The sequence below is a fragment of the Mchenga conophoros genome, linkage group LG3 (assembly GCF_057382185.1).
Source record: "Mchenga conophoros isolate Kocher_MC1m ecotype Shallow Benthic linkage group LG3, M_conophoros_male_GT1.1, whole genome shotgun sequence".
NCBI classification, from domain to species: Eukaryota; Metazoa; Chordata; class Actinopteri; order Cichliformes; family Cichlidae; genus Mchenga; species Mchenga conophoros.
Window position 1 is genome coordinate 83,138,851 of NC_140528.1, and position 25,313 is coordinate 83,164,163.

Below are 25,313 nucleotides of genomic sequence, written 5' to 3' on the forward strand. Positions count from 1 at the left end.
GAACAACAGTAAATGTTACATAACGGAAAACGGGGCACGTATGGAGCATAAAACATTTAGGATAACATAAGAATGTACCGCAGAGTTGAACTCACGGCATATTTATCTTTAATATGTCGTTGGCTAAACAGTATGTCGTTGGCTATGACACAAGCTCAGACATATGTGTGTCTACAGAATAGAACAGAATAACCTGTTATTGTCATTGTACACGTTGATCGAAATCGTGGATTTGCACTCATGATCTAATATTTCGATTAAACGTATTTCAAATTCAGTCTACCAGTAAATTAATAGCTAATTTCCGAAGTACACAAGGTATTGTCCATGGTGCCCTGTGCTAAGGAGTCGTTGTTGTGATGCTGTGGTCTGTTTTTTATGTGCTGCTCGGGAATTCAGTGACACTGCACTGTTGTAGTTGATATAATTTTTTTAAATAGTAGAAGCGAGACGGACAGATCAGCCAATGGTGATAAATGATAAAGGCTTTTTTTGCTGGTGTTGTTGAACGCTGACACGTCCTACTGGAAGCGTAAGCCTTGAACGTCTCACACGCAGACATTTTTTTGCCCCTCCTCCACATTCTGCCTCGTTTCCCTCCGTCTCCGCTCCGCTCCCAGTGCTCGGACATAGGCTGAAGGTGCAGAGCCGAGTCCCGCTTTTGAGGGAAATTCGAGGAAAGTCAGACGTCACAGACACCCTGATAGACCATTACAAGAGGAACCCATCCGAGACGACAGACGTTTCGCCGCTTCTGTGCAGTTGTGTTGTAACTTATATAAAATGGATCCAGTGACTCAGTCCGCCCAGATATCGTCGTCGCAAGGCTTTGCCGATGGACAAAATTCTGCTACCAAAGAATCAAAGCTGTCTGGTAAGAAGTAACCAAAGGATACGGTAGCTAGCTAAATGTAGAGCTTGATGCGTGTTTTATTCGTACCTTACGTTAAGCTGTATGTGTTGGGCTTTTATTTACACGCATGAATATCGGTTAACGTCCAGTTTATAACGCAGTAACGTAATGACTACAGCCATTGTAATGCTGAACGCCCTCACTGTGTCTCCCGCTGCCTGGATGAGGAGCTGATTTCAGCTGTGATGGGAGACACCTGTGGTCGTGGATATTTCCTGACACACGGCTGCCCAGTCACGCTCCGTGCAGCTGTGGCCTGCCTGCTGTCTGGGCTCGTTTTAGGCGAAACAACAAGCTAACACGGTGTTTGAATCCCTCTTTTTATTTGGCCTTACTGACAAACAGGAGCACAGCAAGTAGGCGGCCCTGCAGAATCGGGGATCATATATCTGACAGACGGTAACCAGCCTGCTACTGAACGGCGTAATACTGTTGAAAAGGCCTCGTTTAAAACAAAGGGAACACGTCTGATTAAAGTACGTGTGCGTGGGACGTTTGATGTCAGCTAGATTTAAATGTAAATCCTGCTGTCCGATTAGAGCTACATTCTTATTCATAAGTGCAGAAACATTACATGACGGGTTTTTCTGCTGAACGTTGTCGAAATGTTGCGTTTGCCTGCAGTGCAGAGGCGTTGTCACTGTGCAGTTACCACAGAGAGGCACCTCTTAAAGGCACATCGGCCTTTTCCTGGCACTGCCTGGATTATGGGAGCCAGATGAACATCAGCATACCCGACGAGCTGCGGCACGCTCATTTACTACTTAGTTTATAGCTGTCGTCAGCTCCACTTCCACATGGAGCCCGTTTTCAAACAAAAACTCACAACCTGGATCTACAGTTTCACCATCACGCCCTCTCTATATCCGCGTATGAGGCTGACATGATTTAAACTCCATGGTTGCGCCACCTGAATCCTACAAAGCTGAAGCCGTGAATCATAAGATTGTAGACTTTCAAGAAATGCAGCAGGTGTGGTGATGCCAGCAGCTGGATCCTACAGGGCGTGGCACATTCTTCCTGCTGAAGTAGATAACTGTGGTTTGGCAAGTTTGCAGAAATTTCCATGTAATGCGTAACATGATAAATAATTAAGGACAATATATTTAACAATAAATGTTAAAATTCAGTATTCGTATAATCGGATTATTCAACAGTTACAGATGGTGCAAGTAAGTTGAGTTGTCTGTGCTTGTATGAATCCTGGAAAAACATTGTCAAGTTAGTGTGAGGTGTAACTGGTTTGTTTTTTATGAATGAAGCACTGAACTAACTCGCCTGGTGTTTAGACTCTGATCAGCAGCCTGTCTGCAGAGATGCTCCTCTACAAGGAAATAACTTTGTCATCCTTTACAACTTTTTTCAAATGCATGTTGTTAGTGTGTAATATGTGTTTAGGGTTATCACAGTACTATAACTTCTTAATTGATATTCATATCAATAAGTTTGCAACAGTATCAACACTAGCAGAATAAAAAAGCACTAGTACCTACTCGGCCTGACTCGACTCAGTTTTTATGGTTTTCCATTAGCTGGTAGTCCCTTTCCTTTTAGTACCTACTCGGGTTCCAACCAAGCAGAGTCAAGCCAAAAATGTGACAGACTTCTTGCCACTGATTGGCCAGGAAATGACTTCACTAGATGAGTCATTAGAGTGACTCCTGCACAAGAATTTAACCCGACAGCGAGGTTTAACTCTCTCTTGTTTGAGTCTATGGAGAGAAAACAAGACGGAGCAGCAGGTATACCATCAGCTCAACAGTTTGTTGTGTTTGTGTCAGGGATAAGCCACCCACACTGAGGTGGTACTCTAATGGAAGACGACCGAAACTGAGTAGACTCGAGTTGAGCCGAGTAGGTGTTATTGAAAATATAAAGGTTTTAATCTCTTAATTTAAACATATTTGACTGCTCCTTGTGTCTTATCTAATTAAACTACGTGTGTCGTTTGTCATCACTAACGGATTAATTTCTGGGCACTATCCCACGAATCCTGCAGAATCTTTTTTTTTAAATATATTTTTATTGCATGTCCAATATGCAAGGTGGTAAGAAGAGGTTAAATTTGTGTGCACAGAACTTAAGACCTTTACCAATACTGGCCTCATTTCCACATTAGTAAATGAGGCCAGTATTTTTAGGCTGTCAGAGGCTGTGCTGTGCTTTTGCTGTCAAATAGAGCTGGTGAGGAAGGCTGCCACTGTTTGTCTAGTTGCTCGTAGACTTTTCTTAGCTTTAATCTCGAAACCTAACAATAACATAATTGTGTCTTTGTCTTAAATTAACACCACGTTGACATTACAGGCAGGCAGAACTGATGTTTGCTGCCTAGTTCCTACATTAATGTTATTTTTTTATTATTGACCTTAGCCACTACCTTAATGTTAACTAGGGATGGGAATCCCAGTAGTCCAATTCCTTCGATCGATCCCGCTTATCTATACTTGCACTCCTGCTACAATCAGCTGATTTCAGGTCGTGTGTCGGAGGAGAATAATAGTGGGGCAGTCTACAGCATGGACATTACTTTTATTTTTATTGCACAAAAGGATGAGAGCGCGGCGGTAAAGTGAAGACTGCAAACAACTGCAGTATACTTGTTAACACAACGTTGGCTCTTTGCAAGCACCTGAACTTCAACAGGTAACAAACCGACGAGCAGCCAGGCTGCAGCCTCCGTTTCTACCTGCTCATGTTTCTGCTAAATACTAAGAGGAAGATATGTGTGTCCTCATTAGGATAGGGATTTATGTTGGTGTGTGGGACTGTAGCCTCAAGTTTATGCTGTTAATTGGTAATTATGAGACTGCGCGTTTCAGATCATTTTACAGAGTAACATGAAAGTAACTTAACAAGTAGTGTAACGAATGTCTTTCTCCTGGGAGTAATTAAGTAACGGACCTCATTACATTTAAGAAAAGTGTTCTGTGTAATACGTGCAATCAATTTTTTGAGTAACGACCTCAGCAATGATCACAACAAAGATGGGAAATACCCACAGCATGCAAAAAAGTCCACTCGGCATGTAATTAATTTGCATGAATGTAATGTCTTTGATATGTTGCTTAGAGATGGTGGTGACGTTCAAAGTGGAGCCAATGAGAGTCGATAATGGAATCTGAATTGCTAACTTCTCATCAGTTCCCATCACTGCGTGGGGGAGTTCGCCCAGACAAATGTGTTTTAAAACTTGGAGGAGAGATTCGACAGCATCCTTTTGGGGGATCCTGTGGGAGGTGCTACTCGAGTATCTGGCCTGTTGCTATGAGCCATTCAGTCCCTGTATAACCGCAGCAAGAGCTCGGTCCACCTTGTCAGCAATAAGTCAAAGTCGTTATTGATTCTGTTCATAATTCACAGAATTTGTAAGTGTAGGCAAGTGTCTGAGGCCTCTACTTTAGTGGCGTCAGGATCACGTGCCTGCTTTTTGCAGATGATGTGGTGCTTTTGGTGTCAAAGATTAGATTTTGAGACGAGTCCATGAACATGACTTATTCCTGAATAATGTTGGAAAATTCTCCCATGATTCTGCTTCAAAACAGCATCAGCACACTGCATCTTTCCCTGTGCTTAAGGCCCAGTTATTACATGCGTTATGCTAGAGTTGTATTGACAAGAGAAAATTATTATTGTAGTTTTTGGGGATTTTTTTCTTTTCAGGATCTCTCTTTTTTTGCTTTTTAGAGAATTGTTGGCAGCATTTTTCCTGGTAATTGTCTCAGGATTTTGAGTCTGTGGATGTCAGCGCGAGCAGATGTCCTGGCCTGCCCAGCTTCTATCTGTTGCTCAGCCCATTACACTTGAGTTCCACAGTGGTGATTGGCTGTAGTCACAAAGGAAGTGGCACACTTTGAAATGGGGACCTCATTTCTCAAACTATGTTGCATCATATTTACAGGACGAGTTGGCTTTGGAATCCATCAGAGTATCGCTGCAGTTTGTGGTGAATTTATGCAGCGCTCATAATCATCAGCTCATAATTTGATGGCTAAAATCCTCTACTGTGTGCATTCTTCATATTGCATCATGTGCACAAACAAACATTCGTTAGTAGTGAATGTTTAACCCCCATCAGTCTGTTTTCCCTTCTCTGCTTTGCTCTAATGCAGACTGCAGCTACTGCAGTTGACAGTATCCAGCAGTTAGTGATGCGCTACCTACAGCCAGAACCTTCTATATGACTTTGTTTATGATTTCTTGTGAGAACGGTTCACCACTGAGCAGTTAAAAGTGAAGCACACAATCGAAGCTTGAAAGAACAGTGAGTTCTTTCAGCCCCCATCCCCCTCGCTGGCTCTCTTCCTTCTTTGCCAAGCTGACCCTCCTCTCTCCAGTCCCTGCTGAGGGTCACAGAGGCAATCAGATAGCCCTCAGGGGTGGACAGTACAAGATAGCTCGAGCAGGAATTGCAGGCATGGTAGTAGAGCCTCCCTTCACTTCCATTCAGGCCCTAAACTAAGAAGCTAGAGTCCATTTTTTCCCATGCCGGTCTGTGGTATCTGGATGCTTATTATGATTATGATCCAGATCCATGATTTCTGCAATAAGACATTGGTTAAAGCTGCACTAATGACTACTTTCTATTTTAAGGAGTCATTTGTGGCTACAGATCCACAGAGAATTATCTCTAACTCTGGAGTTCACCTTAGCTCTGAGCTGTATGGCCTCCTTTAGCTCGTAGTTTGTTTTTCACCTTTTAACTGGATTTCTCAGCTAACGTTTATGCAGGGGGACAAAAACGGTAAACAAGCAGCTGTTTCAGGTAAAAGGCAACACGGTCTCTTGTTCCTGCCATCCTCTTTCATATGTAAAGTGTTGTTCTTGTTGTATTTCCACACTTTTTCAAAGAAAACCCCTCATTTTTACGCATCTCACAATTTGTGACCTGATGTATGTGCAGATTTGTAGGTGTTGATTTGTTGTATGCAAGCAGATATGAATGAAGCTATTGAAAAACATAAACTTGCATCAGTGGTTCATATGGATTTAGCTTGGCTTGGAGTGCCTGCAGCACTTTTAAGGTTGGCGGTTCGATCCCTGGCTGTTCCCAGTCTGCATGCCAAATATCCTCGGGCAACATACTAACCCCAGGCTCCTCTCCTGTCAATGCAACCATTGGTATGAATGTTTGAGTATTAGAAAAGGCACTGAGTGCTCAGGTAGAGTAGAAAAGCACTATGTAAGAACCAGTCCACTTACCATTTAGTTCTTGCAGTCTCGTTAAAGACCAGAGGTGTGGTGTTTTGAAAGGGTAACAGTAATATGAATCTGAGAGAAGGAATGTTGCACCACACCAACCCTAACCTGCCTCACCTGTACCACCTTCAGTTGAGCTGAAACAAAAGCAAACGCCACACCTCATCTTTACGCAGCGAAAGTTCCTTTCCCACAATTCAAGTAGTCGTCCAATTTTGATTGATGACAAGGAAGAGTGAAGCATGAGCTCCTATTGGCTTCCACTTTACCGTGAAAGGCAGCGTTCACAGTAGAGGTGGGAATCACCATATATCCCACGATACGATATTATCACGATACTTAACGCACGATACGATATTATTGCAATTTTTAAAAATATTTTGCAATATTCAGATTCTGTACATAAAGGTAAACTTTATCAATATTCATTTTATCTAATATCAAAGTCTCGCACTCAGTCTTTCTTTGATTTCAGTCAGTTTTATTGTTGACAAACTGAACGGTTTGTATTACAGTCTAGTCCAACTTAACTGAATGCAACCATCTGGTACAATTATAGCTATTCTGAACTAAGCAATTTATGAAAAATATGCAGCCCATTCAGCAACTGAAGAATTTGAAAGTAAATTAAAACAAAATATAAATTTACATTAAATAAAAAAGTTTTAAACTTAATTAAAATAAAAAAATGTCTTAAATTAAAATAAGTAAACTGTCATGTTTATTGCTGCCATAAAAAAGTTAAACACATTTGGACAGTGAAGGAATGTCAGGATTCTTGCTCAGAAAAAGGATCAACATGCTCTGAGCACAAAAACCTTTTTTGTAACAAAATATCGATTTCTGCTGTCCCTGTATCGATACATTATTAGCAAACAAAATATCACGATACTACACAGTATCGATTTTTTCCCCCACCCCTAGTTCACAGTGGAAGATATGAAGTTGGGGTTGACTAAGAGCGAGTGGACCACAGCATTTTTACTTTAGGTAGATTCTGTAAGCTGGTTGGTGGCATTTAGTCACATGCAAAGCTTAGTGCAGGCCCGCTTTACATTCTGGTCTTGTTGGAGGTTGTTGCAGATGGAGCGCTGTCCAAGCTAGTCTAGTTTTTACACACTTGATTGGAAATCTTATGTGGAGCTCCCTTTGTGTACCAGGGGTACGAATAATCCAATCGTTCTATCGTACCAATGACTGATAGAATCGTCCAACCACAAAGTAAATGTTGTGGCGTAAATGCAACAAAAACTGAATTCACACCATAAAGACCAGTTTCTGACCGATGGACCATCTACAGTTCAGAAGAATGGCTAACACTCCCACAGCGTTGGTTATGTTACCTTTGTTTGTATCGGTGAAGTAGAAATGGAACGTGTGCTGTTTAGGTTGTAGCCCAAACCAAGCTGCAGTCCAAAGTATGTGGAGATGGGTACTGGACAGAGCTGTGGAGCAATGACTGTGTAAATTAAATGTTTGTGTGTGAAGCTTCTGTCTCTTCGAGTGCTTTTGTCTGCTTGTTGAGTACATTGTCTTGATTTTTTTCCTGCGTAGCAAATATAAGTGCATGTGTTAAAGTTTTTGTAAGTTTGAATGAAACGATGGCCACCTGTAAGCACTGGTTTGTTCTGGTCCTTATGTGAAGTAGTACATGTGTAGAGTTGTTAAGGCTGGATAAGTTAACTTTTCTTTTGAGTGAGGACGGTGGATGGAGATGTTTGTCTTCTTCTACGATGATTATTCTTCTGTCCTCTTTATTTTTTCAGATTCCTTTCTTTCCTCTTCGCCTGTATCTCTCATTCAGTCTCCTCAAGGCAAGTGTATGGTTCTCTTCGATTGCTCGCCTGCTCTCTCTCCCTCTGCCCTGTACTTTCTTGCTGCCCTGCTGCTGTGCAGTTCTGCCTCATGCCTCTTTCTAGTGCCCCTCTCCTGCCAAATAAGAGCCCAGTAAAAACAGCTCGCCTGCAAAGAAACAGCATAGGTGGCTGTGGCCCTAACCTGCTCTTACCCCGCCCCTCCTGCAGACCTCAGTCTGTTTTCAGCATTCCTTTAGGCTGCTGCAGTTATTCTAAGCTGACCAGTCAGCAAAGCTCCCCTTGTTTTCAAGGACTATTGACTGATTGATTGATTTTCTTTTCAGGCTCCTTAGACACACCTATCCATTGCCATAATCTGAGCCGCAACAGCTCTTGTTCACATAGTCATACTGTAGAGTTAAAATAACGTCTCTTGCCACGAGTCACTGGCACTCTCAAAGCCTTCCTTGGGCCATGTGAGAACTCACTGCTGCTTCTTCTTGCCCAGAATTGTACACTAAGAGTGTTGCTCATAAAAGCCTCTGTCTGCAGCTGCTAGCAGTGTGATCCATCTCAGTCTTTGCTGCCTGCTAGCAGGCATTATTTAGGTCAGCATCGCTCACTGTAGGTTCAAGATAATCCCGAGATTGCCACCTTATTTTAGGAAGGCAGAGAAGTTCAAGTTCACATTGTGCATAAAGGACCAGAAATCTAAAAAAGGATGAGGTTGGTGTCTCAGGGGAATGATTCTACCTTCCTGCTGCCCTAGTATCTGAATTCCCCTTCCCAGTTTCAGTCCTAGAAGCTATTGTGTACTGGAGGATGAGTGGCACTGGAGATATCATCGACCGCCCAGTGGCCTGGGTCTGCCATTGCCTGTAGCTCATTCACCCTCCATCCCACTACCTACTTACGGCTCTATAGGCTTTGTGCATGTCTCACATCATTGCTTATGCAAAACAAGTAGGTACATTTTTCCTTAACCCCCCAATTTAGCTTCTTCGCTTTCTGATTCTTTTTGAACTGTTGTTTCTATCACCGCCAGCATTCTTTACTTGTTTGTTAGACAAGCCTAGATAAGGGATAGCGTGAGTGATAACATGAGCTGCACCAATACAACACACAAGCAGCCGCCCTGAGGTTTGACCGACTATGACCACACCCTGTGGAATCTGCACTCGGACTCACTGGCTTCTCAGCAAAGATACAAACTTCACACTTTTTAGCTGTTTTTGCAGAATTTTAATCAATTTTGGACCCAAATCCAAGTACAAGTTCAGTAAGCATAAACAGGAGTAAAACTCAGTCTTGGGTCTTTTTGCTGTTTTATCAGCTGCCACAAATAACAGCTGAGTCCTGGAAGACTATTTATGTGGCACCTCTGTTGTTGTAAATGGCAACAAGTATTTGAGGGATCAGTGAGAATATAGTTGAATAAGAGCGTGTTAAGTAGATGAAAGACATTTAGAAAACCAGGATTTTTATATCGTCTCTAATAAGGCAAATGTAATGAAAAATGAGTGAAAATGTAAATAATTTATACTGTAGTGAGCTCATACACAGACTATAATGATGCTAACATAGACCATCAGACTGCCAACCTAAAAGAAACACCTGTGAGTGAAAGCTCAGGTGCACTAGCACAGTGGCAAGGTCCACCAGCAGACAGGTGTGGGGTCACCCACTGGAGCTCACAGATATTCAGACACAGCGCTGCAACCAAATGAAAATATGGAGTCACTCTGGGCCAGTTCATAGTCTCCATGATTTTCCATTCTGTGGCTACACAACAGCTCCACTCAACTCTCCATTAGTGTAACAGCAGATTGCACGAAGCAGAAGGCTACTCATTCCCCATTTGTAAGATGCCACACGATGGCACATGGGGATTATTAATATGCAAATATGGTGACAGTTGTAACTAAACAAGTTCTTAAAGCTACCTTTGAATCGAAGCACGAACGTCCTAACAAGGAACCCGAGCACTAATATGTGTTTTGGGATTTGTTTACAAGTCCAAAGCTTCCGTAACGTTGTTGGAAAGATGGAAAGTGCATTCATGTGGCCTGGTTTGAACAAAGCATTGTATTGTGGTGCAGGGGAGGTGGCAGCTCTACCAAAGACACAGTGGAGCAGTCAGCTGAGTATGGCTGGAAAACTCTTATACAGAGAGCAGGGAGGGAGGGGTGCTGACAGCTCCCCAAAAAGTAGAAGAAAATGTAAGTTTGGAGTAAATTGAAAAGACTGATCAATGTCAAATTTCAAAGTAAAGCCTTGGTCATGAGAATTTGGATGTTGCTGTGCACTGGTTATACTGGGCTGATGTTCATTTCTTAAAATATGTGCCAGGTACTTGTCACCATGGGGACTGAAAATGACTCATCTTTGTAGCCTGGAGGATTGCCGAGGGCACAGGGTTACTGCAGCCGCAGTGAGAGAGCCTTCAACACTCCAAGAGAATAGAAAGTGCTTCAGTGGCCCAATTTACTGCTCAAGGGCAACAGTATTATCTAACTCTTCACATATTTGTATAAGCACGTTACATAATCGCGAGCTAACGACGAGCCAGTGTTAATTATGTAGAAAATAACTCGAGAACTAAAAGGCAATTATGACTGTTTTTATCTTCTTGCTTTTTTTAATGAAATTTGTATTAAAAGTTGTAATGAAGGCTTGAATTCATTATAAAAGTCTGTTCTGAACTTTTCCTATAAGTTCACTGTTTAACTTTATTCACCTTTAGTGATGAGTATTAGTAATTGGGCTGCCAGTGTAAAGTGTTTCTGTTGCTGGCCTGCACGTCTTGGATATGAGTCAGACACAGGACGTCTTTCCTGGTTCAGAGTTGGTTCTGTACTCAGAGCCTGGGTTAAGGGATGTAACCAGTGTTTACTGGTAGTGTGTTTTTGTTTGTGTTAGGGCTGTGCGATATGACCAAAATCCCAATATAAGACATTAATCGTCCCGACAACGATATATATCACAAAAAATTTACATTTTCTGTAAATTCGGTGAATCTTGGGCAACTTAACTTGGGTAAAGTGTTTCCAGCTGAGCGTCGTGTGCCTGGAGTCGAGTGTTACACAAGTTGAAATGGCCGCAATTGTCTTTGAGTATTTATACACGACGTGCTGCGAGGAAAAGCCTGTTCTAACGTTTGACTCTAAGGTTTATTTTTTTGCACCTGGCGGCTCTTTTTAGCTTCTCCGTAAACACTCTGCATACTATTTCACGTGATTCGGTTTATTTTGAAAAATCTCAACAGGATCTTCAGCTTTATTGTGAAAGGTTTATGTGGAAAATAAACAAGCGGACGGCAGAGTCACGTGATGGTTTTACCGTCATTATTGCTAACGACAACACGTAAAAACAGGGGCTTGTCCGTCCGCAGTGTGGTTATATTAAATATAAGAGAAAGCGAGAACTTTAAAAAAATCCTACAGTGACCATCAAAACGATGAAAAAATATTGTCGTAAACAGTTTATTTTGCGACACCACGAAATAAACGATAAATGTTTTCATATCGTCATCCGATATATATCGTTATATCGAACAGCCCTAGTTTGTTTGGGGTTCTTCTTCTTCTATTGACTTGCGCCACCTGTACCTCTGTCAAACAATTAATATTTAATATTTAGCCCATTGTTTAACAGTGTTCATCCACATAAGAGGTAAAGAAGCTGAACAAATCTGAATTTTAAACCAGCTTTGCCTCATTTAAGTTTTTTTGGGTTTTTTGCCCCAAATTCCTACACAAATATTAATGCTGCCATGTTCCTAGTTTCCTGAGTTTCCATAGTAGGGACAAACAGCTTTGAGTAGTGGTTTGATTGCTTCTTCTTAGTTCCAGTGCTTGACTGTTTGAGGTGAACTCACTTGTTGTTTTTGAAAGAATGCAGTTTTGTTTTGTTTTTTTGAAAGGTAAGTGCTATATAGCTTGTTAGCTAGGCGTATTGTTATGCCTGGTTTTGGAAATGGTTGTGTTCATCCCCTGTTACTTTAGCTTTTTAATTCTGCGCTCTAAGTAAAGGTAACGTTAGTCACTGTTGCGTCGTATGGAGTGGCTAGTATTAGCAAAAAAAATTTTAGTGTGTGTGTGTGTGTGTGTGTGTGTGTGTGTGAGAGAAATCAGAGGGGGGTTTCAGTTGTAAATGGCGGGAGAAATCTCTTGTATACCCTTGGACACAACCACAGATTAATTGAGATGAAATCAGGGGTCGAGTTTGGAAATGGCAACAATGAATATCTTTAGCAGATTATATCTCAGTGGAACTGCTACCAAATCAGCGTTTTCAAGGTGCACAAGCAAATGTATATTGTTCAAAAAGAAATTGTGCTAAAGTCTGCAAGTGTGAAACAAGTCACATTTGTTATACACGCTGCAGTGAACATGCATCATCACCCTGTCCACACATGATGTACTGGTAACATTTTTATTTTCTTCTGTTGCCTTTTTTGATCATGCTGATAATTCCATTTCCATACTAAGTACTCGTTAAACTTATGAGCAGCATGGAAAAGCTTGGATATCATCCATAGTATCAATATGCCATTCATTTCCATGATGCAGTGCATGAATGCTTAAGCTGTCGCATTAAGGCCTTGCTGAACGATATTAAACTGCACGTGTGTTTAGTGTGTGACGTTTATGACCTCACCTCCTTTTTCCCTCTTGGCTGTCATTCCCCATACACGACATTCCAGACAAAAGAGTGGTTTTGGGATCTGACAAGTCCTGCGAAGGTGTAGCGACATCTCTTCGCTTTCCTTCCAAACCTGGTTCATTTTCCCTTGGTAATTATGGAGGTGAAGCAGGACCACCGGACGCACCGCCGGATTCACCAATAAAGACATCCCCTGTTTCTGAGCGAATAAAGGCCCTGGAGGCTCTCGCTGCCAAGAAGCAGCAATCTGATTTTAGAAGCGATGGAGGTTTCTCTCTTTTCAAGGACCGCCACCATGAGAAGTCTCCTACTGACAGCTCAAAATCCCCTATTGAGAATCGGATGTCTCCAAATGAAAAAATTACACCAACTATTCAGAAAATGGGAGGTTCTTCTGAGCAGGAATCACCAGGATCCCCCTTTGAAGTTCTTGGAGATTTGAGACAAGTAAACGAGTTTGAAGAAACAGAAGAGTGGATGAAGGCTCATTTGCCACCTGTACCAGACTTAACTTCTGTAGATTTAACTGAAGGCACCAACAGTGTTGAATCCAAGGACAAGGGGACTCGGGTTGTTATACCTACTTCCTTTACGAGTGTCCCTGATGCTTTTATGGATTCTCCCGTGGAAGCTCCCTCAGTGAAAGATGACTTTGATAATGCAAAGAAGCAACCAAACGTTGAGGAAGAGTTTGATTTTAACTTTTTGCCAACAGCGTACATGTGGGATCAGCAGGACAAATCGGATGACCAGCCTCCTTCAAATCTTGACTCAGTGATTGCATCACCTCCTGCAGGCTTTGGCACTCCATGTCCAGAGGCAAAGCAGAATGCTTCAGATGAAGAGAAGGCCTCCCTGACCCGCGATCCAGAGCCCCCAGAGCCAAGTGAAGCAGACAGCTCAGGAGAGTCGGATGACACTGTTATTGAAGACGAGGCGGGTGCTCCTGCTTCTGCCCCCCATCCATCTTTTGAGCCACAACTTTCGAAAGATCCCACCGCTACACCTGCATCTTCGAATGTTCCCCCTGCAGAAAAGGAGACTCCTCCACCAAGGTCGGAGAGGAAATTAATGCAGGTTCCAACAATCAATGTTATTGAGACGGATGAACCAAATTACAGTGAGGAGGAGATGGAAATGGAACCTGAAGCGGAAGATGTGGATTATGAAATTGAAAATCCCCCAGCCAGCGAGAGCCCAGAAACCTCACATTCACAACCTGAAGACACTAAAACCGAACTACCCAAAACGCGTCCCCTGGAAACTGAGTTCATGGAAGGCTACTCGCCTCCATCCTCACCTGTGGATTCTGATGCCGAGTACTCGCCCAAACGCAACATCGTTGCAACTTCTCCAGAAATAGACAATCGGGAATCTGCAGCCAAGTCGGAGACCCTACCCAAACCCCCTGCTCCAAGGGACACTGCATCGGGCATCTCCCAAGCACAAGCTGATGAATCACAGATTCCTCCAAGTAAAATGAATGAAGAACCTTCCCAGTTCACACTCACAAATGCAGAAGTGGACTTTCCAGACAATGATGATGAGTGGTCAGACGAAGCTCAGGAGCACACACTGCCCAAATTGTATGAGAAGGGTAATATGCCCACAAAAGAGACTTTCATAGAGACTGTTCCTCTTTCTAAAACCACCTTTATGCAGGATGATATATATGACAGACAATCATTTGATTATGATTATGATGCATCTTCTCCCTTGTACGACATTGACCATAAAGAGCTGAGCAATGCTAAGGAGCGGTTTCTTTCTGATCCTTCCCCAACTGACCCTGATACGCCGAATGCATGCTCTGCACAAACCGATGTTACCGAGGACAGGCGAAGTTTGGGTGATATCGCTTCACTGAAAGATGAAGCTTCCCCAGAGCAAGCTGATCAGCCATCTCTACAAGAATACCCCCCAAATCCTTACTCCTCTTTCCAAAGCGAGGCACAAAGGAGCTTCAGCGAGCAAGAGTCCAATCAGAAAATGAGCAATGACGTTGTTGCAGATGGTGCACAGAATGAGAGCTCCATCTCCGAACGTACAGACAGTTTTGTGGAATTCATGCGGGAATGTCTCAAATCGAGGCAAGATGAAGAATATCCCGACAGCGTGCATCAAGGTGTTCACGGAAAGAGCGAGCTCAACAAAACCAGTTTGCATCCTTCCCAGTTACCGCCAACCGTGGTGCTGGATCTTGAACAAGAACAACTAACTATCAGTGCTCTCAAAGAGCTTTGCAGCAGTCAGGAGGAGGAGGCGGTGAAAACCCATACCAAGGCTTCAGCCCGAGACCAAACTGACCTCAGCGCTGCATCTGTACAGCAGTCTTCCTTAGCATCAGTAACTAATCCTCCATGTTCCCAGCACGTCCGTGCTTATGACAGCAAATATTCCAAAGAGGTAGAAGCTATCGATGAATTGGTGGCCGAGGCCTATCATCTTGCTGAGCATGTCTTGACAGCAATACTAACCCACTTATCAGGTAACATCTCTTTCTTCTGGGCAGCAAGCCTGCTAACCTCACGCACGCTCCTTAGCTGGAGCAACTTATAACTGCCTGTGTAGCAAAAGGATTCCTGTTGTTGTTTATCGTCAGCTTTTTGGCCCTCTCAGCCTTCTTATCTTGGACTGTGCAGTGTGTCATGTCCTGTGACACGTAGCTGAAACTTATCACCAAGAAGCAAAGATTTATATTAAGAGAACATAAATAACTAAAAAAAAAAAACAGATCATGCTTAGCTTCTTACTTCTCACTTACAGCGAGGAGAAAAAGAGTAAGCATGATCTAAGTTATTTATGCTTGATTCTGGGTGATAAGTGACAGCTACATGTCACAGGACGTGACACACTGCACAGTCTAAGATAAAAAGGCTGAGATTTGTTTGTTTTTTTCTTTTTTGTAAGTGAAAAACCTCAAAAGCAATACAGACAGTGTTGGGGGGGTTTAAACTTAGCAAGCCACTGATATCATGTTCAACATAACAGTGGATTTTGCAGCTGAATGAAATTTCTGTCTACATGATTGTGCTTGGAGTGAAAGGAGTAGTTGGTGTTTAGAGCCATCCTTTACTTGAGCTGAGTTGGTTGTCAGAGTTCAGTGGCATCTAAGAATTACTGAGAAGTGTAATCAAGTCAGTTTTATTTATACAGCAGCAAATCACAGCAGCAGTCGTCTGAAGGTGCTTTATATCGTAAGGTAGACCCTACAATAATACATACAGAGAAAAACCCAACAATCATATCAACAATCAACGCTGCTAAAAACTGCCTCCACTTAAAATGGCTAGCTGCATATCTGATTGTTAGCACAGTGTCCAGGCACTCGTTAACACTCGACACTCATCAATCCATACTGAGTACAAGCATGTTCGTCTGTTATCTTCTTTTTGTCCTAACAAACTTTGAAGGGGAAAAATCATTTTTTTATATTTTTACGTTTTTAGCTGGATTTTTTGTTTTTGGGGGGGTTGTGTTGTCGTTGTCGTTCCAAACCACTTACAGGCTCGAGCTCTGTTGTAGAATTCAGTTTGTTTACAGAGTCACTGGAGTTTGAGCTACTTAAAATAAGCTTTGGCCTGATTCTGACAGACAGTCTGTACTGTTCAAGAGGTGGTCACCAGATGGGAAGATATTATATGTGCGCACACACACACTGCTGTGTCTGTGCTGGTGTTCTTGAAATTAGAAACCCAGTAGAGTGTGCAGCCACACACGTAAAGAAACTTTAGTGTGACTTTAAAGCTGCTATGAGCCTCGCTCTCTGCTCTCAGTGGACATTTTTGTAAATGTTTGCTAACTGTATTATTAATGAGCTTTGAAATGAAGCTCTGTTTTGCCGCCCCCTCCCCCCACGAGCTTGTGCTATTTTAGTGCTGCTCTGCGAGGTTATTAAGTGGGATATTCTTGGCTGATGGGTTTGTGTCAGTGTGTGTATCTGATGTCATGCTGATGGGAATTTTGGAAACCAATTCGCAGACCTTTATTTTTTCTCTTTTAAATATTTATTATTGCTCATTAATAAGGCAAGAGTATTTCTTATCAGATTACGTCAATCAATGGAATAATTAATAGATTAAGCCATCACTAAAATAATCGATAGCTGCTGCCCTGATCCTCATGCAAACCCAAAATATCTTCTGTACATGGATATAGATCCTTTTTAACGTGCCTAACACTAATGTACATAAAAAAGATGAGCATAAACCGTTTAGTTACAAGCTGATTACCGAATTTCCCAGAGGAACCCACCCGAGGGATTAATAAAGTTTTATCTTATCTTAGATGGAAATGAACCCATTTCACTTTGTTTCCTCTTTAAATGGATTCATCTGTTCCAGCAAACTTTCCAATGAAATTTGAAGCTTGTGTCTGAATGTTGCTGAGAAGTAGAGCAAAGGTGTTCCTCGCTTTTTTTCTTACTCAACTTATTTAGAATGAAAATTAAGTGTTAAATGCCAAAAGCAACGTGTGTGTTTGAACTCATGTGGATGTTATTAAAGATGCATTTGAGGCAGAGTTGCTTAAATCAGTAAGAGTAATATAATCGCTGACGCCCAGCATCCTCATTGTCCTGACGTGCTGTTTAGTCTTACTGAAGGTGAAGGCACTCCATGAATTATACAGTGTCTTTGTTATGATGGGACGCCTTGTGTGAGCGTTGGTTTACTGCGTTCGACACTCTGAGCAGTTGTTCACAATTGTGCTGGTGTGTTCTGTCGTGCACGACAATAAAGTTGTGTCGATGGGCGATGAGACTGGTGATTGTTTGTTAGCTGAGGCAGGTTTATATGCTCATGTTCCCATTGAAGTATTGAATGAATATCACAAGATTCATATTGAATCTATAGTGTCATGTCACACCTCTGCATATACCAAAAACAACCTAACTGCAACATAGACGAGTGGGCAGTTCAGGGGCTAATGGAAGATAATCTGACTGCATTTGAAGAAACTTATTTATATATATCTATGTGTCTTTTTTTGCCCGTTGTATCTCTTTGTTGGTGCAACAAACTCCTGTGAGTGAGGGCAGGGGTGAAGAGACGGGGGATTTCTCTGCGAGAAGAGAAGCTGGTCTACATGTTGTGGATTCAGGCAGTTCCCAGTAACAATGTCACCAGTAGCTGGGAAAAAATGGTTCAGAATTAAACTGGTCCCAGAGATTAGGGCTCTGCGATATGACCAAAATCTCATATCCTGATAGAAGACATTTATCGTCATGACAACGATATATATCACAAACATTTACATTTTCTGTAAATCCTGTGAATCTCTTATTTTGAAAAATCTCAACAGGATCTTCAGCTCTATTGTGAAAGGTTTATGTGGAAAATAAACAGGCGCTTGTCTGTCCTGATATCTTAAGTATAAGAGAAAGAACTTTAAGAAATTAAAGTACACTACAGTGACCATCAGAACCATGAAAAATATTGCAGTAAACAGTTTATTTTGCGACACCATGAAACAAATGATAGCGTAAAATGAAACGATAGAAGTTTTCATATCCATATATCGTTATATCGAACAGCCTCACCAGGGATGCAGAGATGCTGCTTTGCTCGGCGAGCCAAAGGAGGACACTCCCTGCATGGTCGCTCCTCCAGATCAATGAAACAGCCTTAACTCGGTTGCAACTGTTGACTTCTTCCTTTGCCTGCTGAGTTGGCGTTTCCTGTGATGCTGTGATGTTGTGGTGAGAAGGCTGGCCCAAGGAGAACCATTAATGCAGTCATTTGACCTCTTAATTGGAGATGCATCATGCATTTCATCGGGACCAAGGGACAGGCAGTTTCCTCAGCTCTGTCACCATCAGTCTCTTGCTGTCGAAAGATGAAAAATCCTATTTAAGAATGCATTTATTTACAAAATAATATCAAACTCAAACCAGAGAAGTTGACATATTTCTGTTGCTACTGGAAGGAAATGTTCGGCATTCATATTCAAATGCTGTAGTGCAAAGCAGCTGGCTGCCTGCAGTGGCTTCAGAGCTTTTGTTGTATGTTCTCCATCAGCCTCTGTAAGAGTATAGAGATCACTTCTCCTCACTTCAGGTGAGAGCAGAGCTGCAGAGATCGCTGCTTGTTGCTCCAACAAGCGTCCCAGCATCTCCAGCGTGCTGCTCCATCCCCACTCCAGTCTATTGTCCATATAATGTGAGGTGATGGCTGCAGCTCTGCATGTCAGCTGCCACAGGTTATAGCGACTCGGCTTCAGATAGGTGCATCTACTAAAAGTCTGACATCTTTGGGTCTCATTGTCCTCGACTTGAACGTCAGAGGTCAAGCTTTCTGAAAATCTCATGAACTCAAGAGCGGTGACGTAGGATGTTGAACGTGATACCCTGGGCGAGTCTGCTAGTTGGCTGAGGGTAACGCCGCTGTTGCAAGTGTCTAGTTGGTGTCCTGTTTAAAACAAAACGATGTGTAGCTGCTTTTCACTGCTTGTGTGAGCGAGTGAGAGAGGCCTATATAACAGTTGCTCCAATTAAAGCTGCTGGAGCACTGAGGCTTGAACTGTCCCCGTGGCATAAGCCCATGTGGTTTCTGCACCGCAGAAGGCTTTTTTAACTGCCCCCTTTTTTCCCAATACACTGTAAGGAAGTCAGTTTCCAGTGTGCCAACCCATCCCGCCGTTATGTAACTGCGGCTGTTACGTCTGCACGTGCATACAAACATGAAACGTGTGTCCGAAGTTATTCAGTTACTGTGGGCTGCAGATGCCCGAGGAGACTGATGGTGAACACTCGGGTTTTATCTGATCCCACTCACAGAATGTGTTCTTGAAGGAAAATGGCTTCATTTCCCCTGAAATCAGCCAGTCACAGCTGATGTGCTGCGAGTGCCTGAAAACGACCGTCTCTTTGTAGATAACTGACTCGTCTACAAAGAGAACCAGAGCAGCTCTGACTTCATGCCTGAATCATCTGACCTGTGTTTACCAGACCACCCTCCTGTTGTCTCTCTGTGGCAGCTGGCATGTTTTTATGTTTATGTCCTGTAACAGAGGCCGTGTTACCTTTGGTCCCTGAAACAACACTCCTACTGCTATAAATGGACCAATACAATACAGTTGTGAAAACTGCAGCGGTCGGGCGGTGTTGACGCCCACGTTTGTGAATGCGATAACTCGAAAATGAGGCCGCGTGGGAGTTTCAAATTGATCCTATGGCTCCCGTATCAGTACTTTTATTTGTTATTACGCCTTCAGCAAAAATCAGTTTTACAGTGTGAAACAGTTTCAGGCTCAAACCTCTGCAGATTTTTTGGTATCAGACTCATTTTTATAAACTCCAGCAAAAATGAAAATGGATCTTATTGAGCACAATTTGCAAAAAAACAGCTTATGCATGAAAATCAACCATTTCCAACAGTGCAGCTTAAGATCCAAGTGTCCCAGGAACGACTTCCAGTAGCACCAGTAGCACCAGTGAAAGGCCCTGCAGGAGGGAAAAACGGTTTTTGCAGATAATGGCGGACATGCGATAGCTCCTGCTGACGATGCGATGGCGTTTATTCCAACATGGAAGCGCTATGAATAGCTGACAGATCAGCAAACGTGTTTCTGGATTATGTTTTTGTTGTTTGTTTTTTTTTACACAAGTTTTGCAAAGGCATTAGTGGAAGGAAGCCACCACCTGGTTGAATTCAGGAAATGTAAGTGTAACTCGTCCGTTTTCTCATGCAAAGAACAAAAATATTGCTCTCGCTTATTTGGTTGCAAATCTACCGGGATTTAAAAATAGATATGTGAATGGGACTGCGGAGACGCCTGTAGGCTTAGAAGGGTTAAAGGTGGATTAAAGCTGCAGGAGTTTGCAGGAGTTTAGGGCTGGAGTCAAATGTATGTTTGGAAATGTTCACATTAGTCCCGTCTTCTCTCTGCAGCTAAGGATCTGATTCACTGGCGAGACCCCAAGAAGTCGGGCGTGGCGTTCGGCCTGTCCTTGCTGATGCTGCTGTCGCTCGCAGCCTTCAGCATCATCAGCGTGGTCTCCTACCTGCTGCTGGCTCTGCTCTGCGTCACCATCACCTTCCGCATCTACAAGTCTGTGGTCCAGGCTGTGCAGAAGTCCAATGAGGGGCACCCGTTCAAGTAAGACGGCCGCAGATGGGAGATTTCTCTGCTTGTCACAGTTAACTGCTGCCACCATGACCCAGTCAGGCAGGGTTGGTGTGCTGGACAGCAAAAACGTTGTTTTATCTGTTTTACTGAATAAAGTTGAACCTTGAAGACATAAATCACAGTTTAAAAGAAGTGATACATTTCAATATATGATGATGTAATACTGCCCTACCTAACCCAGTCCTATCAAAGGGGATTATTGTGATGATCTGCTGTCATGTGGAATCTGATTCCCACCTTTATCTTGGATAGAAAGTCGGTGAAGCTGTAGGTGCTTTCTGATTGGCTGGTGTAAGTGCGGGCTGCTGAAAATGTTTTGTTTGGTGAAATCAAATCAATTGTGCTGATTTATATTTTGTTCATGTTAGAAGTCGGTCGTTCTCCTCCACACCTTTCTGAGGAATTTCGTCCTTACGTTCCTCGCAGGTCCTTGGATCAGCCGACCAGCTGCTTTTGGTTGTCCCACAAACTAGCCTGAAACTTGGAGAACAAGCTTTTTCAGTTGTGGCTCCCAAACTCTGGAATATGTTGCATTTAAATATTAGAAAGGCGTGTTTTTGTTTTTTTTATTTGTCTTTGTTTTATTTTATGTGAGTGTTTTAGTGCGACTGGTTTTATCCTTTGTGCTCAGCCTCTTTTCCTCCGTCCCTCCACAGAGCACTGATAGATAAGGATGTCAGCATCGCTCCAGAGTCTTTCCGCAAACACGTGGATGCAAGTCTGACCTACATCAACCGAGCTCTGAAGCAGATGAGCCACCTTTTCTTGGTTGAAGACCTTGTGGACTCCCTAAAGGTGAGCAGCTCTGAGCTTGTGTCAGTCGGTAGCGGTTTCCTCTTCCTGTCGCGCAGCACCAGCCCCGATCTCTCCCTGCTCGCCTGCTGCAGCCTTTGCTTTGTTGGTGCAATGTTAACTTCAAACCAGGTCACGGTTGGATCGCATCTCCATCCTCAGAATAACCCCAGGATTTATGACCGTGTTATGACTGTGTCCCACATCAGTACTCCTTATCCAGCTGCAGGGAAGCGCAGACAGATCTGCCTCTAGATCCATCCGGTCCTCTGATTTCCTGACTGGGAATTCCTAAAAATGATTTACTAACGGCTGTGATTTGATTGTTTTATTGATCAGAGCTCGGTCACCAGATGAACCTGAATTATGTGTGGGGCAGATCGTATTTTAAATCTGCACAAAGGCACGTTGATTAGTTTGGAGAAGACTCTGACTTGGAGGTAACGTGGTGGCGATTCTGAACTCCAGGATGAGACGTGAGACGTCTTCAAGAAGCTCAAAGAAGTCCAGTCGCCTTTTTTCCGAGCTCTTTAAATGTTGGAAATTCAATATCAAGCTAGAATGCCTCCACAGAGAGCAGCTGTCAGAGTAAGAGTGCTTGTTTGGACTTGGGCTGCGTATCGTCACTGATTTCTAGAATCGATTTCGATTTGAATCGGGGACATTTTGCCACTATCAGTACATATTGTGTCTGACGGGTCGGCTCTTTGTGTTTACGTCAGAGTCCATGTACCTGCTCTCATTTCCTGTTTCAGCTGTTTGGTGGTTGTTGAAATTTCGTGAGCTTTACCTGAGATTCTGGCATTTGGGGCAAAATAAATGTAAATTAAAAAAATCGATTCAGGATTTCAATGAATCGATATCACGTGATTCAAGCTAAAATCGATTTTAATCAAAACCCATCCCCAACGACAGCGACGCTGTTCTTTAGGGAGGAAACAGCATCTGCTCGTTTGTGTCAGGACTGCACAATTAATCAGCTTTTAATCTCGGCCATGACTTTGGTTTTTCCACTGTTAAATAAACACAATTAAACAGTTTGAAAACGAACACTCAGCCAGGAGAACGCAAATCAAGCGCTCCCTACACGACTAAGGATTTAAGGAGGATGAGTGGCGTCACACTGAGCAGATGTCATTCGTGTGTAAGCGCTGCTTGTTGTTGATCTTGAGCTCTCTGAGTTGCTCTTTGTTTTTCTCGCAGCTGGCTGTGGTCATGTGGCTGCTGACCTACGTAGGCGCCGTCTTTAATGGAATCACCATCCTCATCCTGGGTAAGCTTTGAACCGCTCACTGTTCATGCACGCCGTGCTGCGTTCTCATGTCGGTCAGGTGGTTGTGTTGCTCTGGGGTCAAAGAGCGACTCCAAGCTTTGCACTTGCTCTGCAGGATCTGCTGTCGGCTAACGTGTTTCTCTCTGTTCTCCAGCCGACGTCCTGCTCTTCACGGTGCCTCCCGTCTACGAGAAGAACAAGGTGAGTCTCAGGCTTCCTGATCAGCTCAGCGGTGTAAACATGGCCGTCAGCAGTGAGTGCAGTCTCATCACACACTGAAGGCTTTGAGGCCCTGACAACATGAAGTCATTGGCTCACTGAGGGGATTGTAGTCACGGACTGCCAGGAATGGCAGGCACCATCATCTGTACTGGTCCCAGTTTATGGCTCACAATAGTTTAAAATTAACCAGTGTGGTTGCTGTCAGTGACGCGGTCCCTGAATGTCTTTGTCATCCACTGTTCTTTCCTGAAATGACTGTTATGTGTAAAAGGAGAGCCCATTAGGGTCGGGCGATAGGTAACAATTTTCCAACCGACACTCGTCAGTCCAACAGGTGACATATCCACGCATGCGCAGACTTTGTGATGGGCGGAGCCATGTAATCGTGCATGGACTGATTTGGGCGTTTACAACACAGAAAAAGTCCAAACACGGACGAACTAATTTCCCGAAACATTCGGGCTGTCAGCGTTAACGATTAACCCGATTAAAATGTTCACGCGTTCGACACATCTGGAGCGCAGAACGAACAAACTTTGGACAAACTGCCGAAATTTCAGGGATTTAGACTCAGTCTGCGCTCCAGATGGTTAATCTTTAATCGCGTTAGTCGTGATGACGGCGCGTTAACGCTGACGGCACTAAAAGAAATAAAAAGTCACCAATTTGGGATTTCTTTGGCTTTAAACCAGATCATAGAGGTAAACCTGAGCATGCTAGGCTACCAGCAGCTTCTGCAGCTCCATCGACGAGCATTTGGGCGCACTCTGAGGAGGGGCATGTGCTCGCAGATGAGAGATTTTTTTATTTTTTCTGCTGACTGCTTCTATTAGCTCCATTATTAGCAAACTTACTCATGAGCAAATAAGGAAATAAATAAATCACCCTTGTAAAAACGATCGGCGATGGGCTCAGCCTGTCGGCGATAGTCGATACATTCGTCCAGTCGCCCGACCCCAGACTCCAGCCATTCTCTATCCGTTTTTTGAGGGTTGCAGGGGGGCTGGAGCCTGTCCCACGAGACGCAGGGCTAACACACAGAGACAGACCCATTTAGATTGACCAGTTACCCCACTAACAGGAGACTGACTGCACTTTACACTGGGTGACTGCAGCAGGTTATTTGATGCAATGAATTTGATTCCGTTTTGTTTTTAGTAAAGAGTTTTTGAAAACGTGGACGACGACTGCACACAGAGAAGCTCGATGCGCTCCAAAGGGTTTTCCTTACTTTGTCTTCCTCTGAGGTGGTAACATCTGCTCTCATTTGTTGTTCCAGACTCAGATTGATCAGTATATCGACCTGGCACGTACTCAAGTCAACACTACTATTGCCAAGTAAGTGTTGCAGAAACGTGTCTTTCGTCTTCGTTCAGTGTCCAGGTTGTTGGATTTCACTCCTGTGGTGCTTTCTCTCCCGCAGGCTACAAGAGAAACTCCCAGGAGCTGTGAAGCGCAGCAAAACTGAATGATCCCCCAGCCCCAAACCAAGCACCACGTCCCCATCATCTTCATGTCCATCACCATATCTTCCCTCCCTTATCCGACTCCCCGGTCTAACTCCTCCTCCCCACACCGTCCACCATCAGCACCCTACTACACTGAAACTTCCTAGATAGAAAATCTCTGAGCTACTCAATAATCAACTACTGTGCAGCTTAACTTGCAAGCATTAGAGGAGAACTGTGCCTGTGCAGACAGGAAGCACATAGCAAGCGAGGAAGTGGCGTAACGGCACGACGTACCCCGCCTGGCTGTGGACGTGCCGCGGGGGGACGGAGACGGGATCGAGTGAACTAGACTGAATCTATGACCTGGTTTTGTCTCGTGCAGCGAGCAGAGGGTGTACGATGGCAGCTGATGTCACAAAATAGCAAATGTCTGTACTTGAGCCGCATGTTTGCCTGAAGGTAGATGGCAACGTTGTCTCCAAGTAAAAAGTCGGCATCCTTTTGGGTGGTAACAAGTTTCCATTCACCGTACAGACACTTGTCTATGTAAGTAGTTTCTGAAATGCACTGAACTTTATTTTTTCATGAGCAGGTTGAAATAAAAAGGATGGGAACTCTGAGCCAGCTGTGATAATTTGGTCTAGTTCACCTTCTGATCAGATGTAGGTTTCTGTGTTCGAGCACGTTAGCCTCGCGTTCTAAAGGAAAGTCCCGTACTCCAGAGTGTTGAGTTCTCACGTTCACTTGTAAATTTTGATTCTTCTTCTCACTTATTACTGCTATTGGTATTAATTATACATTAGCTGCTTGATCTCCCTACTAGCTTGACAGTAGCAATGTAAGAGTTATGTTAAGTGTTTTTGAGCTTCATAAGTTTA

General features: G+C 43.3%; 1 protein-coding gene across 3 annotated transcripts; it reads left to right on the plus strand.

Moving 5' to 3' along the window:
• Positions 1-537: 537 nt before the first annotated feature.
• Positions 538-25,055, plus strand: rtn3 (reticulon 3). Of its 3 annotated transcripts, XM_085267518.1 has the most exons (9): positions 538-874; positions 7,876-7,923; positions 12,611-15,058; positions 20,460-20,667; positions 21,354-21,492; positions 22,693-22,762; positions 22,917-22,963; positions 24,264-24,322; positions 24,408-25,055. In XM_085267518.1, the coding sequence occupies exons 1-9, from the start codon at positions 784-786 to the stop codon at positions 24,454-24,456; spliced, it is 3,159 nt and encodes a 1,052-aa protein (XP_085123644.1). In that variant the 5' UTR covers positions 538-783; the 3' UTR covers positions 24,457-25,055. The 3 variants fall into 3 exon arrangements, with proteins under 3 accessions (XP_085123644.1, XP_085123645.1, XP_085123646.1); XM_085267519.1 differs by lacking the exon at positions 12,611-15,058 and having other exon boundaries at positions 580-874; XM_085267520.1 differs by lacking the exons at positions 7,876-7,923; positions 12,611-15,058 and having other exon boundaries at positions 583-874.
• The last annotated feature ends 258 nt before the right edge of the window (positions 25,056-25,313 follow it).

Bases quoted from the DNA above. Each gene is read 5' to 3' on its own strand.
- rtn3 (XM_085267518.1), top strand. From the start codon at position 784: ATGGATCCAGTGACTCAGTCCGCCCAGATATCGTCGTCGCAAGGCTTT. The intron at 875-7,875 runs GTAAGAAGTAAC...TTATTTTTTCAG, and splicing joins CAAAGAATCAAAGCTGTCTG to ATTCCTTTCTTTCCTCTTCG. The intron at 22,763-22,916 runs GTAAGCTTTGAA...TCTGTTCTCCAG, and splicing joins AATCACCATCCTCATCCTGG to CCGACGTCCTGCTCTTCACG.